Here is a 20,403-nt window from a genome sequence, read left to right as displayed (position 1 = left end):
TGCCGCTCTTTTCAGTTCCAGACCTTGAGGAAGCTGTCCCACAATCCTGTTGCCACTGCCATTCCATCATCAGTCACACCTAAGCAACTGACACAGTTATCATGACCGGCAAGGACACCTGCTCTATCGGCTTTCAGTGTATTCCAGACATTGCAGTTGAGGTTGTCATAACCAGCTAGGAGGAGACGTAGCTGTCCCAGATTATAAGCTTGCCTTTGAATCTTTTCAGGGGCAATGACCAGGCCAAATTCCTTTAGGCAGTTAATTAGCTCCTCTTCCTGCTCAGCTGGCAAAACTTCAGGGCTTGCTATTAAAATATCATCCATATAGTGGTATGTGATCAAGTCGGGGTGCTTTTCCCTCCAGGGTTTCAGGGCCAAACTCACAAACCATTGACAGATGGTTGGTGAATTTTTCATTCCTTGGGGAAGAACTACCCACTGGTATCGCTCCGATGGGCCTTCCCCGTTAATTGTAGGCACCGTAAATGCAAATTTTTCACTGTCTTCTGGGTCAAGCGGTATATTAAAGAAGCAATCTTTTAGATCGATTACTAACAAACTCCATGCCTGTGGGAGCATAACAGGTGAGGGCAACCCTGGTTGTAGAGCTCCCATGTTTTCCATGCATGCATTAACGGCTCTGAGATCCTGTAACAACCTCCACTTTCCAGATTTTTTCCTGATGGTGAAAATAGGAGTGTTCCAGGGACTTGTTGACGGCTTAATATGACCCTGATCTAACTGTTCTTTAACTAATTCCCTTAGATGATGCAGCTTTTCCTCCGGTAGCGGCCATTGGTCCACCCATACAGGGTCCTTTGTAATCCATTTTAGCTTTAAAGTAGGGCGGAAGCTGCCCCCAATGGCCGCTAGGGAAAATGTGACTGCAAAGTGACACCCCACTGGGCTAAAACATCCCTGCCCAGCAACCACAGTGAGGTACACATCACATACGGTTTTACCTTGGCCCCGTTTCCTTCGTCATCTATAACAGTCACGAAATATTGACTAACCTGCGTAGGAGATTGCCCCCCGATCCCTGTCACAGGGGTGTCAATCTCCTGCAGATCCCATTGTGGTGGCCATGCGAATTTAGGGATGATAGTAATGTCAGAACCGGTATCAAGCATCATGGCCACATTGGTAAGACGAGTGCCGTCTGGTCCTTCCATGCTCACAATTTTTGTCGGCCGCTGAGCAGTTATCTTTTCGCAGAAAGCAACCTGAGGGGGTCCGGAAGATCCAAAGCCCTTATTTCCCCGTCAGGTCTGTCCAGGATTGGGGATTGCAGCTCGAAAAGGTATCAGTTGAGCTATCCTGCTCAATGTCGGAATAGTGATAGGAGGATTAAATATTTTCACCATTATGCCAATATTGCCGGAATAATCAGCGTCAATGCACCCTGGTAACACAAAAATACCCATTTTTGAGGCTGATGAACGGCCAATTATCAGAGCGGATAGGCCCTTCCCCAAAGGACCAGTGCATGTTGATTCTAAAATATGCACGTCAGAATCTCTAATCACTGTGGATTTTGCCACATAGAGGTCGACTCCTGCACTTCCTCGGGTTGCGGCGGAGAGTTCGTGGAGGCAGCCATTGTCTGGGGATACTTGTTCGCCGCGTCCCTCACAACGCGGCGACTCCCGTTTCCCTGTATTGGCGTGCTGTTCTTGCGAAACCGTGATCGGCACTCCGCTGCCTTATGCCCGAACCTTTGACATCTCGTACAGGTCCCATTAAATCCTCTCGGGGCCATATCCTCCATCCTGAATCTGTTAGGACACTTCCTCCTCATGTGTCCTAATCGACCACATAGGAAACATGTCCCATGAAATCTCTTGTCTTCCTTTCTAGACATTCTTTCTCCTTTAATTGCTGCGGCCAAAGCCGCACCATGTATTTTTGCTTTTTGTTCTTCCTCCATCAATGGCGCTCGGGCACAGGTCTCTATCATTTGGACAATTGAAGCTCCTGGTGGCAAAGTAGCTAACAGTTGCTTGCAAGTTTGGTTTGCGTTCTGAACTGCTAGATCCTTTGCCAATATTGCTTTCATTTCCGCAGGCACATTAGGTGCCATATCCAAGGCTTCCTTCAGTCGATCAACAAAGTTGAAAAAGGACTCATTCGGTTTTTGTGTTATTTTGGTGTATGGCAACTGTGGCGTTCCTATTTGTGGTAGTGCAAGAAAAGTGGCTAGCGCTGCATTTTTCGATTGCTGTAGTATCCTGGGGTGGAGCGCTGCCTGGGCCTCGGTTGCCCGGTAACGCCCATTCCCCATCAGTTGATCAAGGGTGGCAACCCTTAATGGATCATCCATACTGCGATTTAGATTCTCCAATTGTTTTTCCTCTAATCTTTCCTGCCATTTTGCTAACCAAAGCATGTAAGCGGTAGAGGAAAGCAGGAGCTCCATTATCGCTCTGCTATCCGCAGGCACCATATGGGAATATTTAAACAGAGCAGAGACCTGATTTCTCACCAACTTATTGTCGTGCCCATACTGCATTACTGTTTTTTGTATGCCTTGAACAAATTTCCAATCGAGAGGTTCCCACCTGGGGCCCTGGGCTCCCGTTACTACAGGAGCTGCTAGTGGTGTTAATACAAATTCTCCTTGTAACTGAGCATTCTCTATGAGTCCTTTATACCGTGCTCCCGCATTAAATGTTGGATCAACAGGTGGCATTCCCTCATCATTACTTCCACCTGCAGTGGAAGTGGCTGGGAGCTCCAGCAACAATCCTTCTTCAGCTGGGTCACTTCCTCCAGCTGCTTTCTTTTGAATCTTAGGAGCATCTTTTCATGCCTCCCACTGCTCTAATTGTTTGTCTACATTTTCCAACCCTTCGACTATAGCCCTATGGGCAGCCTTATAGGCTGCCTTCACATCTCTGGCCTTGGACCCACCGTCTAGTCGCCGCATTTGTTCTAATAATTCTGTCATTCTCTCTGCCTGTCCCCGAAGTTCTTGTCGCATTTTTTGAACCACGGCATTATCATCGTCCGATCCATCTGGGATCGGTACCTTAACTGGGTCCACTTCCATTTCGGGCGCTGTGGGGGTTGGTCGCTTTTCCCCCTCCCATTCGGGCGCTGTGGGAGGTGGTCGCTTCTCCCATTCGGGCGCTGTGGGAGGTGGTCGCTCCTCCCCCTCCCACGGGGGGAGATACTCATCCACTCCCCCCCATACTTCTTGTTCGGCCAAAGTTACCGGACATGCCTGTTTAGGTGAGGTTACCTTTCTCTTATTATCTATTTTCTTACACTGAATTGGCTCAGTATTGTTGGTACATTCAGAACTTTCAGACCCGTTTTCCTCTTCTTCTCCATGGAGCGCTTCCCAGAAGGCAATAGCGACTAACCGCTCAAACATAGGCCATATGAGACGATATGTCTTTGTGAGGCGCCACGCTTCCTCCGAGCCTAATTGTACACCGTCCCATAATTCTTTTCCTACTCGCTCCCATGATTCAAATTTATATGCTTGGGAAGCTTCTTCTATGATTTTTCTCTTCTTACAAAATAGCAATAAATCAGTTAACTCGGTTTTTGAGACCTCAATCTTAGTTTTTTGAGCAAGCCTTACGAAGCGTTCAACAGTATCATGTTCCATTGCTGTTGCAGCAACTTCCACTCTAGATGCGCCAATTCCCATTCTGACTCACCAGGTCGTGATCACAATCCACTTCCAGTAAGATCCCTCGCGTTCTCGCACGATCACGTCGGGGTCACCAGATGTCGAGGGTCACTCTCACGCCAAGTGCCAGGGCCCTCCCCACAAGCCAGAGCAAACAACACCTCCACACAAAGTGAGGTCAACTCCACCCTGCTGTTGTCTGTAGCAGGGCTTTATACCGGCGCAGGTGGGCATGCGCTGAGGAGCAGCACTCATTGGCTACAGGCTCCCAGCTGATTGGTTCTCCTCCAGGTGTTCGGTTGCTAGGCGTCGGTCCAGTTCCCCACAAACTCCACTTTCCTATATATTCTTACTAAGGCCCCAACAGTTTCCCCTCTCTATAACAAGCTAAAGTCAGACTAATGTAATTCTTACTCAGTCTCATTAATATGAACCATTCTTACTTGAATAAGTTAGCTTCTGTGACATTCATCTCCCATTTGCACATCTGTAGGCTCTTCCACCTGTCAAACAGTTCAGTTTGCTTCACCCTAAAAGATAAAAAGAAAGAAAATCAAAATTTACTCTATTACAAGGCATTCAACTCCTTCACTCGCTGCAGTATAGGGACCAGGCCTGGGGAAACTAGTTAGCCCACCAAGTTCAAACAATATCATTCTTTTTATTTCTTCTTAGAGATGTCAACTCTGAGCCAAGTATACAATGGTACTGATGGAGCTCTTCAGATGTCTGCAACAGTTTCTATTCCTTGATAGCCATGCTCCATTTATTCAGGAGAGAAGAGGACATATTGAGCAAGAAGTATCTACCGCATCTAATTTTGCTGGAAGCCTCCAGGGAAGCTAACAAGTCTGCCAGCTATTGTGTTTTTGGGGGGAAAATTGTGCTTAGCAAGAAGGCCCAGCAGGTATTGGTAGAGAAGATGCTTTATGTGGTTTGCCAACTATTGTTATTGGAGGCTTTCCTTATATTTTGAGGAGTATATAAATCCATCCTACAAAACAGAGGTGTTGGTAAATCCATTTTACAACTGGGATAGTACATGTAGTGACAGGTATGTGTGAGGGTAAGAGGGCATGGAAAGCTCTTTACATAAGGATTTCTCCCTCCATCTCTCTTCAATAAATATGTCTTCAGATATATCAGTGTCACATCTACTTTCTCTAGTTTGACACGCAGTGACACTTTTTTTGGTATCATGAGCTAGTTTCATTTTCATCCTCACAGTAATACTTTTCTGATGTATTACAGTCAAAGACCAGTGTTCAGTTTAATAAATTGCCTTGTAGGCCATGGATTTAACATTACAGCCAAGTGCAGGCTTCAGTTCTGGGTGAGGGACTGGGGAGAGCCATCAAGTGGAGGAACTTCCAGAAAACACGCTTAAGGCAATGAAAAGTTCTTTAATAGTTAGTAATTTCATGGAAATATGACCCAGAAAAAATATGTCTGTAGATCTGGCAAGTAAAGGTCAGTGTCTTGAATCTCCTGGACAAAAGAAGTGGAGAAAGCTGAAGAAACTGATTCTACTTTAGAGTTCATACATACTCTTCCACATTTGAATAACATAAATAACTAAGGCCTTGCAAACATCTAGAGCTACAGAGCAATGCCATGTACTGTCTGTGATATTTCGAAATCTGAGATTTCTTAAAAGACTGACAGATCTTAATGTGTTCTTTTCAGGTTTGAGGGCTTTGAATGTCTAAATAAAGCAAAGATTTTCGAGATAATTATATATTTTAAATGAATATACTTTAGGATTTCCCAGGCTCTGGAAGTCACAGAAAGGAATTAGGTCATATTGTACTTTCCGTGGCTCATGGGAGCATGTTATCTTAGAAAACTTCCATTACTGTAAGGAAGGGCTGACTTAGAAAATGTAGATATTTTGCAAGCACGTTAGAAGGATCCAGCATAGTAAAAAGAGCTCACTGTGAAATGGTGTCAACTGCACAAGTAAGGCTGACTCTATCCAAATGAGTGGGAGTCCACAAACATCTATGTGCCATTGGATAAGATGAAGAGAGATTAATAATCCTCTCTACCATCTGATAAGTATGCAGAAATGCAATAAAAAACTCACTATCTTCAGCAGAACATTGGTAGAAATGTCAAATTCTCACCCCTTCTATTTATTTTTAAGCAATGCAAGTCAGCAAGCAGTGCGAAGTCATTACTTGTGTATCCTTCATCCAGTATCATAAACAGAAGACAAGGATGTAACCTACATTTTTCTGTGCACAAAGTCAGTGAGGGAGATATGCTCAGAATTCGTGTAGACCTGGAGCAACAAATTCCATTTGCCTTGATTGCTCTTTTCATTAAGACTGATGCGCTTGTATAGCACCTTTCAGCTGAGATTCTCAAAGCACTTTACAGGCATTAGTAAGTCTTGTGGATTGTAGGCAAGAATACTAAATATGAAAGCTACTGGTTTTAGACATAGTAAAGGATTAAGCATACTCTGAGCACCTAAATACAGAAAGATGTAAAAGGATAACATGAAAATATCCTGATTTTTCTATTTAAACCCTGGAATGCCTGAACTCTATGGGCAACCTTATTTATCTGTTTCATTCCATCTCTATGGTTTCACAGTTATGTCTCAGGCAAAGTTCTTTCTTGCACATATAACAGAACCTCAGAAATCTTTGATGAGATGAAATCTCTTTCCATGGGATTTCTTTAGCCTTGCATCTTTGACAACCTTGTAAGTTATCATTTTATCCTACCAGAAAGGTGGCCAACATTCATTCATACTTACATAGACAAAACCTTCACTGCAATGATATCCTGCCGTAATTCCAGACATTTTGTGGAGTTGTATTCCAATGGCCCTTCATAAAACTCAAAATACCTGAAGGAGAAATAAGAACCAAGGTTATAAGTAAGCCCTAGACTTGCAAACATATCTTATGCATCAAGGGGAATGTGCTTCAAGTTATCACCTGTGATCTGCCTAACTTAACACTACACTGTCTGACATAAAGGCAGGGTCTTACATCAAGAAAAGAGAACAAGTTATTATATCAAGAAAGCAGAACAACTGCTCATATCCACCTTGTCCATCTCTTTAGAAATTCAAATGTGAATTGTAAGATGTTCAAAGGAGAGAACTCAGCAATTTTCATTTAGTTAATCTGAACTAAGTTATTAGAATGCATTTGACTCAGTTGACACTTATTTAGGTTGTATGTGGCTACGTTTCCAGGAGACTTCATGTCCCTTGCAGGCACCAGCAAGGACTAGTTAGATTTCCCAGCAGTCAGCTCATGGCAGCTGTGATTGAAAGCAGGGAAAAATAGTGATTATTTAGGGAATATCATCCCCATCCTCTGGGTGTCTCAGTGTATGTGGAGAGTTTAATAAAAATTTCCTTAAATTCGGTTCTTAGGATAAAAGCAAAATGCTGGAGGTTGCATCGTCTGTGGAGTCTGTTGCACAATTCTACACAACTGAACTTTCTCTAGGCTTTACTTTCCAGGTACATTTTGAGGGGAAGAGGAAGTTCCTTGTTAAAAATTAGTATGCTTTTGAGAAAGGATTTGATGCTCATGCATTTTGCAAATGACAATGCAACTCTTAATTAAAACATAGGTGTCTACTTTTCTGTTTAAACTGCTCCACCTTAGCCCTCAAAATGGGGTATAAAACAAAACTGTAGCAATTCATGCTATGGATCAAAGGAAGCTAGGCTGCCCGATGGATGCAATGAGACTATTGAAATGATGAAGACTGAGATTTTAAACAAAGCTCGCTATCAGCTTCCCTATTCATCTTTAGAAGTTTGACTTAAACTCAGTACCTAAGAATGGCACATAACCACACAGCAACTACTGGCCTAATGAAGAAATACAAGGTGAGGACCTTGGGGAAGGGGTATTAATACAGAGACTAGACCAAATTTACTTAATGGGTCCTTTAAAATATAAAAATTCACGACCCTGTGTCTATAAACTATCATGTGAATTTTCCATGAGAAAGAAACGTACAAGATTTTCACATGGGTTTTATTCAAACCCTCACTGGAAAATTAAGATCTTGATATCCTATTATTTTAAAATAACATTTAAAACCATATTTGACCTCAATTTCTGTTCAGTTCCCAATATATAATCTTTGTTATTTGCCTTAGTAGTTCATGTTTACAGTTAAATACAAAATTTGGGAGGATCCTGACTTCAATCCATGCTGGAGAACTGTTATGTCTTTATAAACTTTCCAGTAAAGGGGTAGCAGGAGCTGTGTCCATAAGAATTTGGATGTAGCCTGTACACCTTTTCTCCACCCACAATACTCATTTTTCTTACCATTTTTCAGTATCCATTCTTTGGGTGAGACAAAACTGGGGCCCTGAATGTGCACGTTTTACACAACGATTAGAAGCAGGACCACATTCCTATTCAACACTCGGCATGTTAGACACTGCTGACCTGTTGGGCAAAAGGAGGACAGCAATGGCATATGAGCCTCATCCTGGCCTTCCACATAACAATGGATTTCAGTACCCTATATGATCCTCAACACAGATGAATGAATGAAATATTTAGATTAATATTTATTTTTATATTTCCTGTGGACTTCTGGATCTGCTGCTAACTTAGAGAACAGCAACTGAGATGTCAAGCTGCACATGTTGTCATGCAGGAATGCTGTAGCAGGGGAAAGCCGGCCTCAGCAGTGGCACTAGAGACAAAGATGTCATTTTATGAAACACATATGAAGTTTCCTGAGCCCCAAAGTTCCGTTTGATCACTGCCTGTTCACCCAATCTACAAACCAAAAATAGTGAAGAAAGAGGATGTGTTCCCAAAGATGCAGAAGGGTAATGAGGAGAACTGCATTTGAAGCAGTTACTCTATCAGGCTATAGTTTAGAAAAGCAAGTCTTGCAAGTCAGGAACTTTCACAAGTACCTCATCTCCTAAAGAGCTTCTAAGTTTCCAGTAGACTTACTGAGTGTGCTGAGTTCACAGTTTGGCTCCTTGTGGAAGTACAAAGGAGAACCATGAAACAAACCCAAGTAGACGCTTGATGATCTTGAAGGTCTTTTCCAACCATAATGATTCTACGATTCTACGACTCACTCCTGATGGGATGCCCACACACCTCCCTGGACAGAGGATGGGAACGCTGGCCACACAGTCACTGCCTGATGCCAGGGGACTCTCAAGGTAGGAGCTCTGCTTGGTCTCCATGTCCATGCAGTCATTTTCTCTGCACAGAGCAAGGAGCTACCTGCCACAGAGTGAACTTGACTGACGCTAACTCATCCCAAGCCAGTGAATCACCATCATATGGACTGTCATTCACAAGGCCTGGACCTATCTGAAGCATCCAAGAAGATGACTATGGGATTGGAGCATCTATCATATGAGGAAAGACTAAGCAATCTGGGCCTGTTTAGCCTAGAGAAGACTGAGAGGGGATCTTATCAACATGTACAAATATGTGAGGGAGAATATAAAGAGGATGGGGCCAAACTCTTCTCGGTGGTGGCCAGTGACAGGACAAGGGGTAATGGGTATAAATTAAAACACAGGAAGTTCCATCTCCATGTGAGGAAGAACTTCTTTCCTGTGAGGGTGACAGAGCCCTGGAACAGGCTGCTCAGAGAGGCTGTGAAGTCTCCTTCTCTGGAGATCTTCCAAACCCGCCTGGATGCCACCCTGTGCCCCATGCTCTAGGTGTCCCTGCTGGAGCAGAGGGGTTGGACTAGATGATCTCTAGAGGTCCCTTCCAACCTCAACCGTTCTGGGATTCTGTGATCCAGCAAGGCATTAAGCCTCCTTAGAATTAATTGTACTGATGGTGTAAGCATCAATGATGCAACAATTACATTAATCCATGCATCTGCCACTAATTAGTTAAAAGATGAACAGCTGTTATAGAATATACATAGGCCAATAGTGTAAATGTATGACTAAACATGTTCCTGTATACCCATAAAAATATAAATGATACAAATTAATGAAATGATTACCAATTCAGTGCTAAATTATAATCTAAAAAGCCTAATAACATCTATTTCAATTAATATCTTTAACCAACAAACCTTTTGCAAGGAGGTAATAACCCATGATAAACTACAGAGCCAGGCACTGAAAGATGTTGACTGTACATATGCTGACACAGAGTCAGTTTTATGCCCTTTAGATATATCACTGGAGACTTGTAAATATATACAAATAAATTAGGTCAGGTCCTTTTCAGCCCCTGAATGCCTTTCACTTCCACAGTCATTAACATGCTGCTAACTTTGAATTTTGCATCTTTATATTATCACATTTGAAATTTAAGACCTGAATTGTGAAGCAAGAGCCCATTTTTATAAAAAGCACCTACACCCTGAACTTCTTACTCTTTGAAGAGGTTAAATAGATTGAGAATAGTATTGTAGCTCAGTGCTTCATAGCTTATATGTACCTTGCAATCAAGGGATTTGTCTTCGCCCCGCACTGAGTGACAGTTCAATTGCCTCTCTGAAGGGTGCCTAGAGGGAGGAATCTATATTTACTAATTCTCTCATCTCAGCAAGACAATCTCTCTTTATTTTGTCACATTCAGTTTTCTGATACCCCAAGTGCTCGAACTGAAGACTTTGAATATACAAACTATAGATGCACGCACAAATGAGACAACAAAAGTAGCGACAGGTAGATAGACAGATTCATTTTTCCCTTGCTCTGGGCTAAAACAGCAGCTAAGCTGGTTCCTTCCATAAAACTTCCTCAACTAGTTAAACCAGTGGCACAGTGGGCAGCAGTGATGCAGGATCATGTTGCAGCATGGAGCTGTATCAGGAATTGCATCGCGGACTCAGGAGGTCAGGGAGGTTGGGGTTTGGGTCAGTCGGATTTCGCACTTCCGCTTGCCTTTGAAACGCTATCAGCAGTGCAGCTGTAGTGGGGCATGGTCCCAAAATACACTGTGACAGGATCACTAACATAAGTCATCCACAGAGACCTATCCTTATCACACATCTGTTTCTTTTCTTATTTTAGTTTTTTCTTTGACTTACTAATTTCTAGGATTTTCCTGGTATTTATTGAACCTAGTCACATTCACATGATTCAGGATCTTTAAATTCAAGTCAATAGAGACTGTGAGTACCATACATTGAAAGTCACTTTTTTAACCATGCACAGAGAGATTTCCCCTTATATTGCCCTGCACTAAAGTTTCTCTGCTCTTCAAGACAAACATGCTGGAGTGCTCCCTATGCAAAAACTGCTGATTAAACAGTTTGCCCTGCAAGGGAGTTTTATAAAACTGAAATTCCAGGATGACACCCCAAATATGAGCCCTCAGATTTGTGCCGATGGCCTGTGACATCCATGGAGCATTTCAGCAACTTTCCCAGCTGACCATAGGCACAGCCAGGTTCCTACCATACATGGAGTTTCCTGAGCCCTCAGATACTTAAAGTCAGCAAAGTCTTACTACAAATTATTAAATAAAATATGGAATAGCACATCCGTGCTTCTTATAACAGTTTCAGAAAAGGATAAACAAAGGAAGTTCTCTGGTTTTATCTCACTAAAACATTTTTCTCCTACTAGACTCTGGAAGGATTTCAAGTGAAACTGGGTCTTTCTTAGAATACATGTTCTCCCATAAAGAAAGCCCAGGGCCAGATTTTGGGTAGTTATTCCCTCAGGGGTTGGTACCTGGTGCCTGTGCCACTGCCACTCTTCATTGCTCCGTCATCGGTGAAATTAATGGTGCCGGTCCAATTTGCCAATTCCTCTCCATTCTGCCAGCTAAAGTGCAGCCCTCTAGCAAGAAAACGAGACAGTTGATATTTGATATCATTCATTAGGTTAACTCTTTCAGCATGAGATCTTATGTCCTTTTTTGTAACACTGTGGATATGACACATTCATGGAAAACAATAAGTAAATATCAAGAATCACAGGTCGTACTCCCACAAATGATTAATTTTCATTCCTCATAACCAAATTCTGTGAGTCCTTGGCTGCAAACAGCATCAGCCTCCCCATCCAAATTAGAAGGCCAGTAATCATATGTGCTCAGTAGCAACACACATATGCCCTGCACAAGGTAGAAATTTAATTCTCAGAGACACAGGCACAAAAAGATGGATGCACTATGGAAAACTGCAGTGGATCCACAGGGTCAAAGAGGGAAAGCCCCAAAGTTGAATTTTACAACTACAGTTTTTATTAAAGGTGGTGGGGACTGGGTCTTTCCACAGATTTGTTGGTCATGATAGCGAAAGATTTATAATTATTTGTGATATTTGGTAACTTCTGCAAGTCACACAATATTAATTATTCTCCTTCTTTGGGAAGATGATTTTTTTAAAGCAAATGCATACCACAATCACCACTACTCCCTGATTTCCAAACTTTCAAAAATCCACAGAAAGCTCTGTGAGACCTGCAATCTTCTGGAAACTACCAACTGCAGTTGGGTAGGAATCTCACATATATTTGAAAAAGCAGGGTCTGAAACATTAGATAGCAAGAGCCAAATTCTTCCTTTGGCTCAGAAGTCAAGGAAAATGTAGATTGTTATTTTTCATCTTCTGCATTTTAACCCAATTTCATGATTTTAGAAGCCTGGCAGTGGAGCTGTGAACATTTGGTGCTGTGAATGCTGAAAGTTATTGCCCCAACTGGGCTGCACGAGGACAGCTACGAAGTGATCTGCCAGCAACCGCGATGCCCACAGCGAAGGGCATCCTGCTCCTGGCGAGGTTTCTTGCTCAAAAAGCTGATTGCAGGAACTGGAGCATCTCTGAGACCATCTCCTACCTCGCGCCAAATTGGCAGCAGGTATCTGCACAGGAAATTAAGTAGGAAAGACCTGCGGCATTAAAATGAGGCATCTTTGCTTCCTGCAGCAAAAAAAAAGAAAGAGGAAAAGCTCTAAACGGTTCTAAAAACATATGGTAGGAGCTTATTTGTACTGTATTGTGGAAAAATGCAGGCCACCACAAAGGCCCTTTTCCCTCTTGAAAGAATTTCTGAAGACTGATCTTCTGCGTTTCGTGCTTTTTAATTTTTTTGTTTGGTTGCTTTATATTGAAAACAGACTTTTGGGGGAAAGCATTTTGCGGTGCGAAGGAATTCTGAAAGCAGAAAGGAGTCTCTTCAGAACTGAAGGCCATAATGAACTAGACTCTGAAATGCTTCCCTTGCCTGCTAAGCTGCTACCCACCTCAAAAACTGCGAGAAAAGCACTATGAAATATATTAAAAGCATCCTCTGAACCTTTTAAATGCATTTTCATGCCTTGCATTTTCCTTGGCTTTCAAATTTTGCTTTAAAAAAAAAAGTTTCAAGTATAAAAATGTGACTATTCCAAATACCAAATGCAGTTTTTTGCTCATAGGAGACCCATTCTGACTCCCTTTTAGTTAAATATGTGAATGCAATTCCCTTGCTTTCCAAAAGATCAGGAGTGATACAGAACAAGTGGAAGGGCTATACTGATCACTATAAGCAAAATGAGATGACACTGCACAGTTATAGCTTGCCTTCAGCTTGGAAAGAGCTATTTCGGTGAGCAACTTAAGAGAGTCAGATCAAACACAAAATATTTAACAAGCAAAGACTTCTCTTCAGCCTCTCCTGAGATTTATTATTAGAATTATCACCTGGAATGATCTTTCTCCTTCCACTGACTATAAGGATTAAGAGCTATGGCCAGGGAGTCCCTCATCATCCACTTGTCTCTCACTAATTTATCAGCTGAGGTTGTCCAAGGTGACTACTTCTGAGCAGAACATCCGTGTTAAGAAATAAGAGAAAATTCTCACTTAAATGAAGACACCTTCACTTTTAGACTTGTCGAAATAAACACTCATGATTCTCTCCTATGAACCACAGTCTTAACACTTTTTTTTTTTGCTGCTCTTTATAACCCTCATGGAAGTGTTTCATTTCAATGTGTATGTCCTTGTAAAAAGGTATCTAAAGGTATGTCCTTAAAAATATATTTTAACTGCTAAGGGCAGTAGTGAATGATACATGAGAAGGGATAGTAGAATTGTGGGAAAAAAAAAACAACTTTGAACTTTTTAATTGGATTTAAATTAGTAATTTGGGTAAGGATACTTGTTTGCAAACTGAAACGGGCACCAGTAATCCAGATATACAGCCGATATTGGTGTGTCCTTCAGAGCTGAGCTCTCCTAAAACAGCCAGTGTTCTGGCATGGAATGAGGAATTAAAACATGCAGGAAGGTTCCTTCTCCTGTACATCTCCACAGCTAACAGCTGGAGGTAAAGCTAAGCAAAAGCTCAGAGGCAGAGGGGAGAATCTGTTCATAAAGCAAAAGAAATGATACAATCACCCTTGAATGCCCTCCTCTCATCAGGACTTTTTTGGGAACACTGTGTACCAGGCTGAGGAAGCCAGTTTAAAGGAGGACATGCGTGTTTTGGGTAAGATCCAAGAGGAGATCAGGGAGACTAATGCTGAGGAAAGGTAGATATGTCTTACAAGGAACAACTTAAAATACTTAGCTCTGAAGTGGTAGGATGGGGGATCTAATTAAGGCACAAAAATACCTAACGAGGGCAAACAGGGGTCTGGCTATGCACCTTCTCCCCTTACATGGTAAGGACAAAGGACAAAGTTGCTGGCTGAGCTTGGGGTCAGCAGCAAGTGCCTGATCCTGTACGAGCAGAGAAGGGTGCCCATGTGGTGGTCCCCAGGAACTCAAGAGTTTAACATCACATGGACTTAGAGCACAAAACACATCACAGAAAAAACTGCTCATAGGACGGTGTGTCTCACTGAGAGCCTGCAGTCCAAGCTGCTGCACTGAATCTTCTGGAGTTCCTGTACAATAAACAGATCCCTCCTGTTAGAACAATTCCTACAAATAACGGTTTGTAGCATTAGGGATGAGTGGAAATTGAGGATGAGTAATTTGAAAACATTGACCTGAATTAATTCTGTTCCTAACAAGATTACTGGGAGTTTTACCATTGATTTCAGTCAGCCTTGAATTAGGAGATTTCAAGTTTAAAAATGCAGAATTTGCTAATCCTTTCAGTTGTGAGGGAGATTTGCAACTGTAAGTGTTCATAAAGTCTGTCTGCCCAAGTCTGTAGACAGCCTGAGAAAATAAATCAGAGATGTGAACTGCTCCACCGTACGTTTCTTTGGGATATTATGGTAGTTAAAATCTAGCACAAAGAAGAGGTAAATTAAGCTTCTGTGAGTAAGAATTGCATTAGGAAAGCAAATGCAGAATGGAAATATGGAAGAGAGAAAGAAGCAGGACAAAGAAGATGGTGAAAAAAGTTAAACAGGAGAAAAAGAGGAATTGGAGGCAGACATATTGGTCCTCTAGGTCCTCTACCTAATTTGAAAAGTTCATGTAAAATAATAATAATAAAAAAAAAAAGCTTGGGATCATTATCAATGACTCCTGATGGTGAAACTGGGCCAGTTGCTCAATTTGTCCTAGTGTTATATCCTTTTAAATATAGCGTGGTTACTCAATGCATGATGCTGATGAAGACAAGGGAAGTCTCTACAAAAGATGCAGTAACCAGAAACACTCTTATTTGAGAGATGTTTTGTTTTGCCCATTGACTCTGAGCAAATTTCTCCTCAGGAGAGTTCTACTGTGGACAAAAGGAATATTTATATACTTGTCTATAGAAATCAGTAATCACAGGACTTACCCCTAACAGATATGAGTCTAAACACCCATGTATTAGTAAACTCCCTAAGTTGGATGCCTTAGCAATAAAAACATGGAGTCTCAAGTAAATGTCAAAGCAGCATTTTGATCCTAATCAGTAGCTCTAAATGTGGAATCAGTGTGTGGCCAAATAAACACTGGCATAATGGGAGGATAGGAGGAGGGGGTGAAAAAGAACCAGAACATTAACGAAGTAGCCATAATGCCAACAAGAAACAACTACTGCATGATCGGGGGGGTTAATAGCAGGGGATGTCAAACAGTTATGGGGTTTTTCAACTGCTAAACAGGCAAGGATGAACAAGTGAAGAGATTGCAGCAAGAAGCTGAGGAGTAGCGGTGCTACCTTGTCACAGAGATGCCACCTCCGGGGCGTCTCATGAAAATGTCTCATTTTCTTTCTGAAAATTCAGCTCGAACAAGAAGGCAAAGTTCTTACACAAGAACTATTCTACAGTTGGTAAATGGAGAAGACCCAAAAGATTTTATGCACTTGCTGGCATCCTACCTGGCTCTAACCAGAATGCAGGCCATGATCATGCACACTGCAGATTTTTTTCAGGGCGGATCTTCATGCTTTCGAGGCACAAGAGCAGACTGGGGCAAGTGGCTGAATGACACAGTGATCAGCACCCATGTGTAACAAGGACTGAGTGGCCACCAGGACATCACAGAGATGGCCTGAGATGGCAGGAAGAGCAGGTTCTTTTTCAACGTCAGCCTGCTTCCCAAAACTGCTAATTCACCTTATTTTATCCCAGCCAACAAGCTATTCCCACTCATCTTCCAAGGTGACAGCCACCATCAGCCCCATCCTGCATCTAGCAGAGGCAGGCTGAATAAACTCAAAAGCAAGCAAAAATGGACCCCCCAAAATGTAATTTTTTATATTTATGCTGGACCTACTGGTGGCCAGGCAAGGAGTGGGTAAAAGGATAAGAATGCCTCCAAGAACAAGACAAATTGCAACATTTTCTTCTGAAAGGAGGGAAAACCCTCTGAAGCCCTCTTTAATAATTCTTGTGCCCTCCAGAGGAAGAACTAAAGACTTGTGTGCTAATGCTCATGAAATGGAGAATCCCTAGACTATTAACAGTCCCTAGACTGTAAGAGGGAGGTCACAGAGGTATAGGAAAGTCATATGGTTAATGTTGTTGAAGATCCAGTTATTTCTTTCTGCAAAAACGGAGAACATGACTCATTGTATCCACAGGGTATATGGAAAATAAAACAATAGTGTGATCAAAATGACCTGCAAACCAGAGCCATTGAAAACACTTACTAAACTGGACCAGAGACAAGAAGAGATCAGATAAGAAAGGGGAAAATCAAGAATCTGCAATTTAACAGTCTGATGTACAAGAGGAAATAAAGACAGGATGGATATAACAACAAGTGGAGTTTGAGAGGAAACTGAGAATCCTGTTTGCTGAAGAAACAGCAAGTTTATTTACACTGCACTTGAAAAGATTTCAGAGGGCCTTGTAATTGAAGATGCTACAGGGTAAAGCATCCACTAAGCAGGACCGAGCTCTTGCCATCAAACCAGAACCAGCAGAGTCAAGGCAGACTAGCCACTGTGTTCAAAAACTCCTCTTTGCTGCCAAAAGGGCTGGACTCAGTAACTCAAGACACTTAAGTTACACAAGTGAGAGGCACATGATTACTTTAATAATTTATTATTACTTTGAAAGCTCATATCTATTTTTAAATAAATATTCAAGGCACGGCAATCTAGAAAGACACAATATGGATGAAAGAAATGTGTATCTGCTTGCAACAAGCCCAGGTCCAGAGTCATCCTGGCTGTAATGGCAATAGAAAAGTGTGTGGACTGGCCTCTTTCAGTGGAGAATCCATGGGCATAATCCTGCCAGACACAATGTGAAGAAGAGAGCAAACACTCCTGGGACCAATTCGTGTACTTGAGCAGGATGCTCCCATCCATGACAATGTCTGTCCGCACATGCTCTTCCATGAGCTAATCATAAAACACATGTTTGCATCCAGCAGAGGCATATTTGGGTCTGACCTACCCAGTTTTGAAATATACTTATTTTTCCAATAAAATGAAAAAAATGCCAATCTTAGTATGGATACATACTCAGTCTGCTCAGTGCATTAACAGAGACCAGTCAGATAGATACGAAATCTGTGTCTCAGTGACCTGCTGTGATGTCGGTAGCTGCACAGGTACCCTAACAACCCTGCAGGTTGGGTAACTGATGAGCTGATTCCTTGTTATCTTACTGGGATAAGATCATTGAAAGAGGCTTTGAAAATGTATGAAGAGATGAGGGAGAGCAGGACTGGAATATCACAATGAAAGGAAGCAATCACATAGTATGGGTGCCATGAGAAGAAAGATATAGATGGAGAATGCTGGAAATGGGCAGATCTGCTTCATCACACACTGAATTAAACACTATTACATCAGGGACAAGCCTGTTAGAAGGAAACAGTAGTAATAAAGCGATGGAGGAGTCTGTTTTGACTAGCACATAGTGCAAAATTGGGAACACAGGTGGGAAGCCTCTGGATTATAACCACTATTATACAGAAAAAAGAAAGGTTTTCTTTCATGTAGCACATTTCACATTTGCAACAATCCTTGTATCAGATATTTATCTGCATATTCTGAAAAAAAAAAATCTAAAATTACTTTGCAAGAAAGGTAAAATACTCCCAATACTACCTTACTAGTCTGCTTACAGTGGAAGAAGCGTTCACTAGGGCACAGAGGACATCAAAGACTACCTTTCAAAATAATATAGACTTTCTGTTTCTGGTCTGGGTCTGGAAGATAAACATCTGAGGAGTAATAGCTAATCAGCTTGGATTCATTTTGTAATAGTTATTAGAATAAAAATATTGTTTGTAATAAGCAGGGGAACCACAAAGCCCACAGACGAATGAGTTGACAGTGAGGATAGTTGTGAACTTTTCTAGAGGAAAGGTCAATCAAGCCCCAAGCCATACTCAGGGTCAAAGGAAATCCCAAATATTTGAAGATATCAGAAAATTCTATCAATATTTTAGACAGTAATTCAGTGCAAAGATACCTGACCCAGTTTGGGTACCACAAGCAATCTTACCACATCATTAGAGATCTGGCTCAACCAATTGTTTGGCATCTCATCTTTCCAAAGCCAATATATTTAGAAGCGGATGAAGTGTCCCTACACTGTACTATATTCTGCACTGTCAACATACCCAAGGAGCTCCAATTGCACGGAGGGTCTGTGATGAAGAGGAAGAGCAAAATGTCATTTAGAGTCAACATGTACTCAATATTACTCATAGGAGTGGGCAACATTCCCTCTCTCCATGCTTAGAAGAAGGCGCAATCTCATCCTACCATGTGTGCAGGCCCTCCAAGCTGTTGACTGCACAAGAGTTTCAACTGGAACTGGGAAAATTGAAACTTTGACCATATTGGTTGTTATAGAAAGTGCCATGAAACTACTACTGACCAAGATTGCTTTTTATGATTTTCACCATGAGAACTAAAGCATAGAATTCAATAAATAAAGAGGGGTGGAAGGACAGTGACTCTCTGCAGGGCCAATGAAGAAACAGAATGGAAGCAAGCAATTGAGGGCAAGGACACAAAGAAATGGGAGGCTGACTCCACAGTTTGACTGAAGGAGACATGGCCGGCTGAGCAATACATACCCTTGAATTAAAAAAAAAGAAAGGAAATGAAAAAGCAATCAAGGGTAAGAACAAGGAACAGTGAAAGTAGGAAAATGCAAAGCTTTGCTCAGCAATTAGGTCTGAACAAAATTCAGAGAGTGTAAGAACAGTCAGGAAACTTGGATCAGGTCAGGAATGAAAGCCTGAATTTCCAGGACATCTGCAAGAATAGCCATGGAGGCGAGCGCTCACAGCTTGGGATGCAGCTGCAGCAAAACTCAAAATCCCCGGGTCCAGAGAGCAGAGAAACACAAGGAACAGAGCTGCGTACCAAGGCATTGCACCCACCCTTTGGAGGGGGCAGATCCCCAAGGAAAACATTCCCAAAAGCAACTATGCTCAACAAGGAGCCAGCTGAGATAGCCAGTGGGAATGACGACTTTTAACTCCCATTCTTCCCAGAGAATTAGGGTTCTTCCTTCCTGAGCTACTTATTCACGCTGATCTATGAGCCTTCCCCTCCTGCACTTGAATTCATAACATATCAAACGTGGGCAAGGGCATTGAGAGGAACAGAACAGCAGCGGGTGAGCAGCATGGATTACACAGTGCAGCATATGAAATTCACAGACTTCAGCAGGGGTGAAACCAAAGACCTTGATTTAGGGTTAAACGCCACTTATATGGCTTCCAAGCCCAGAGCAGCACCCGCCCTGCCCGGCAGCACGCGGAGCCCAGCAACCCAACCAGCCAATCAGGCAGGTGATCACGCGCCGACCACGCGCGAGGCCGCCCAATGAGCTGCCTGGTCACACGCTGGCCGCGTGGCTGCAGCTCCCGCCTCTCCTGCTCAGCTCCCCCATCTGCCGAGGAGACACTGCCCCTCACCGGCCCCAGGCTGAACCCAACAACACAGGATTTATGGATTTGACTTTCTACAAACGTAGGTAACACTGAATTTCATACCTGCTCACATACATGTAGGGCAAACATCTGCATTTTTCAATACGAGGGTAAAAAAACAGGCAGCAGGTTATAACCAGTTATTAAACAAAATATTCAAAAATATCTGTTTGAAGGGACAAAAGCAGGCCTAGATCCAGACACGACAGAGGGAGGAAAGCGAGCTGCTACTGACTATTCTGTGAATCAGAATTAAGATTTAATTGACCCTGTATTAATCAGTTATTACTTCATCATTAGCCACTCAACACAATTTTGCTAAGGCAGACTAATGCGATTTGTATGCATTTGAGAAATGAAATAAACGAAAAAGGAGACTTTAGTAACCTTAGATTACTGTATACTAGGGAAGAGATATGGACTGGCAATTTGCAGGGAAGGATCAGCAAGGGGTTTTTGCCATTTCAGCAGTGGAGGTGCAAGATGATAATGTCAGTAATAAAGTAAGTCTCCAGGGAGCAGGGATTCAAA

At 42.3% G+C, this 20,403-nt stretch overlaps 1 protein-coding gene across 2 annotated transcripts in view; it reads right to left on the bottom strand.

Moving 5' to 3' along the window:
- LOC104576159 (alpha-2,8-sialyltransferase 8E-like) overlaps nt 1-20,403 on the bottom strand; it is a 49,262-nt gene that overhangs the window by 13,154 nt on the left and 15,705 nt on the right. The window contains exons 2-4 of one of the 2 annotated variants that reach the window (XM_088537021.1): nt 11,315-11,422; nt 6,410-6,502; nt 4,086-4,172 (exon numbers count right to left, since the gene is read on the bottom strand). In XM_088537021.1, coding sequence (XP_088393147.1) covers nt 4,086-4,172; nt 6,410-6,502; nt 11,315-11,422 — 288 coding nt within the window. The remainder of the gene's footprint in view (nt 1-4,085; nt 4,173-6,409; nt 6,503-11,314; nt 11,423-20,403) is intronic. The other variant, XM_088537022.1, reaches the window with a different exon arrangement.

Source organism: Tinamus guttatus, unplaced genomic scaffold, assembly GCF_059628265.1.
Source record: "Tinamus guttatus ecotype Peru unplaced genomic scaffold, ASM5962826v1 Tinamus_guttatus_pri_ptg000714l, whole genome shotgun sequence".
Lineage (NCBI taxonomy): Eukaryota > Metazoa > Chordata > Aves > Tinamiformes > Tinamidae > Tinamus > Tinamus guttatus.
This window is presented reverse-complemented; position numbering and strand designations above follow the sequence as displayed.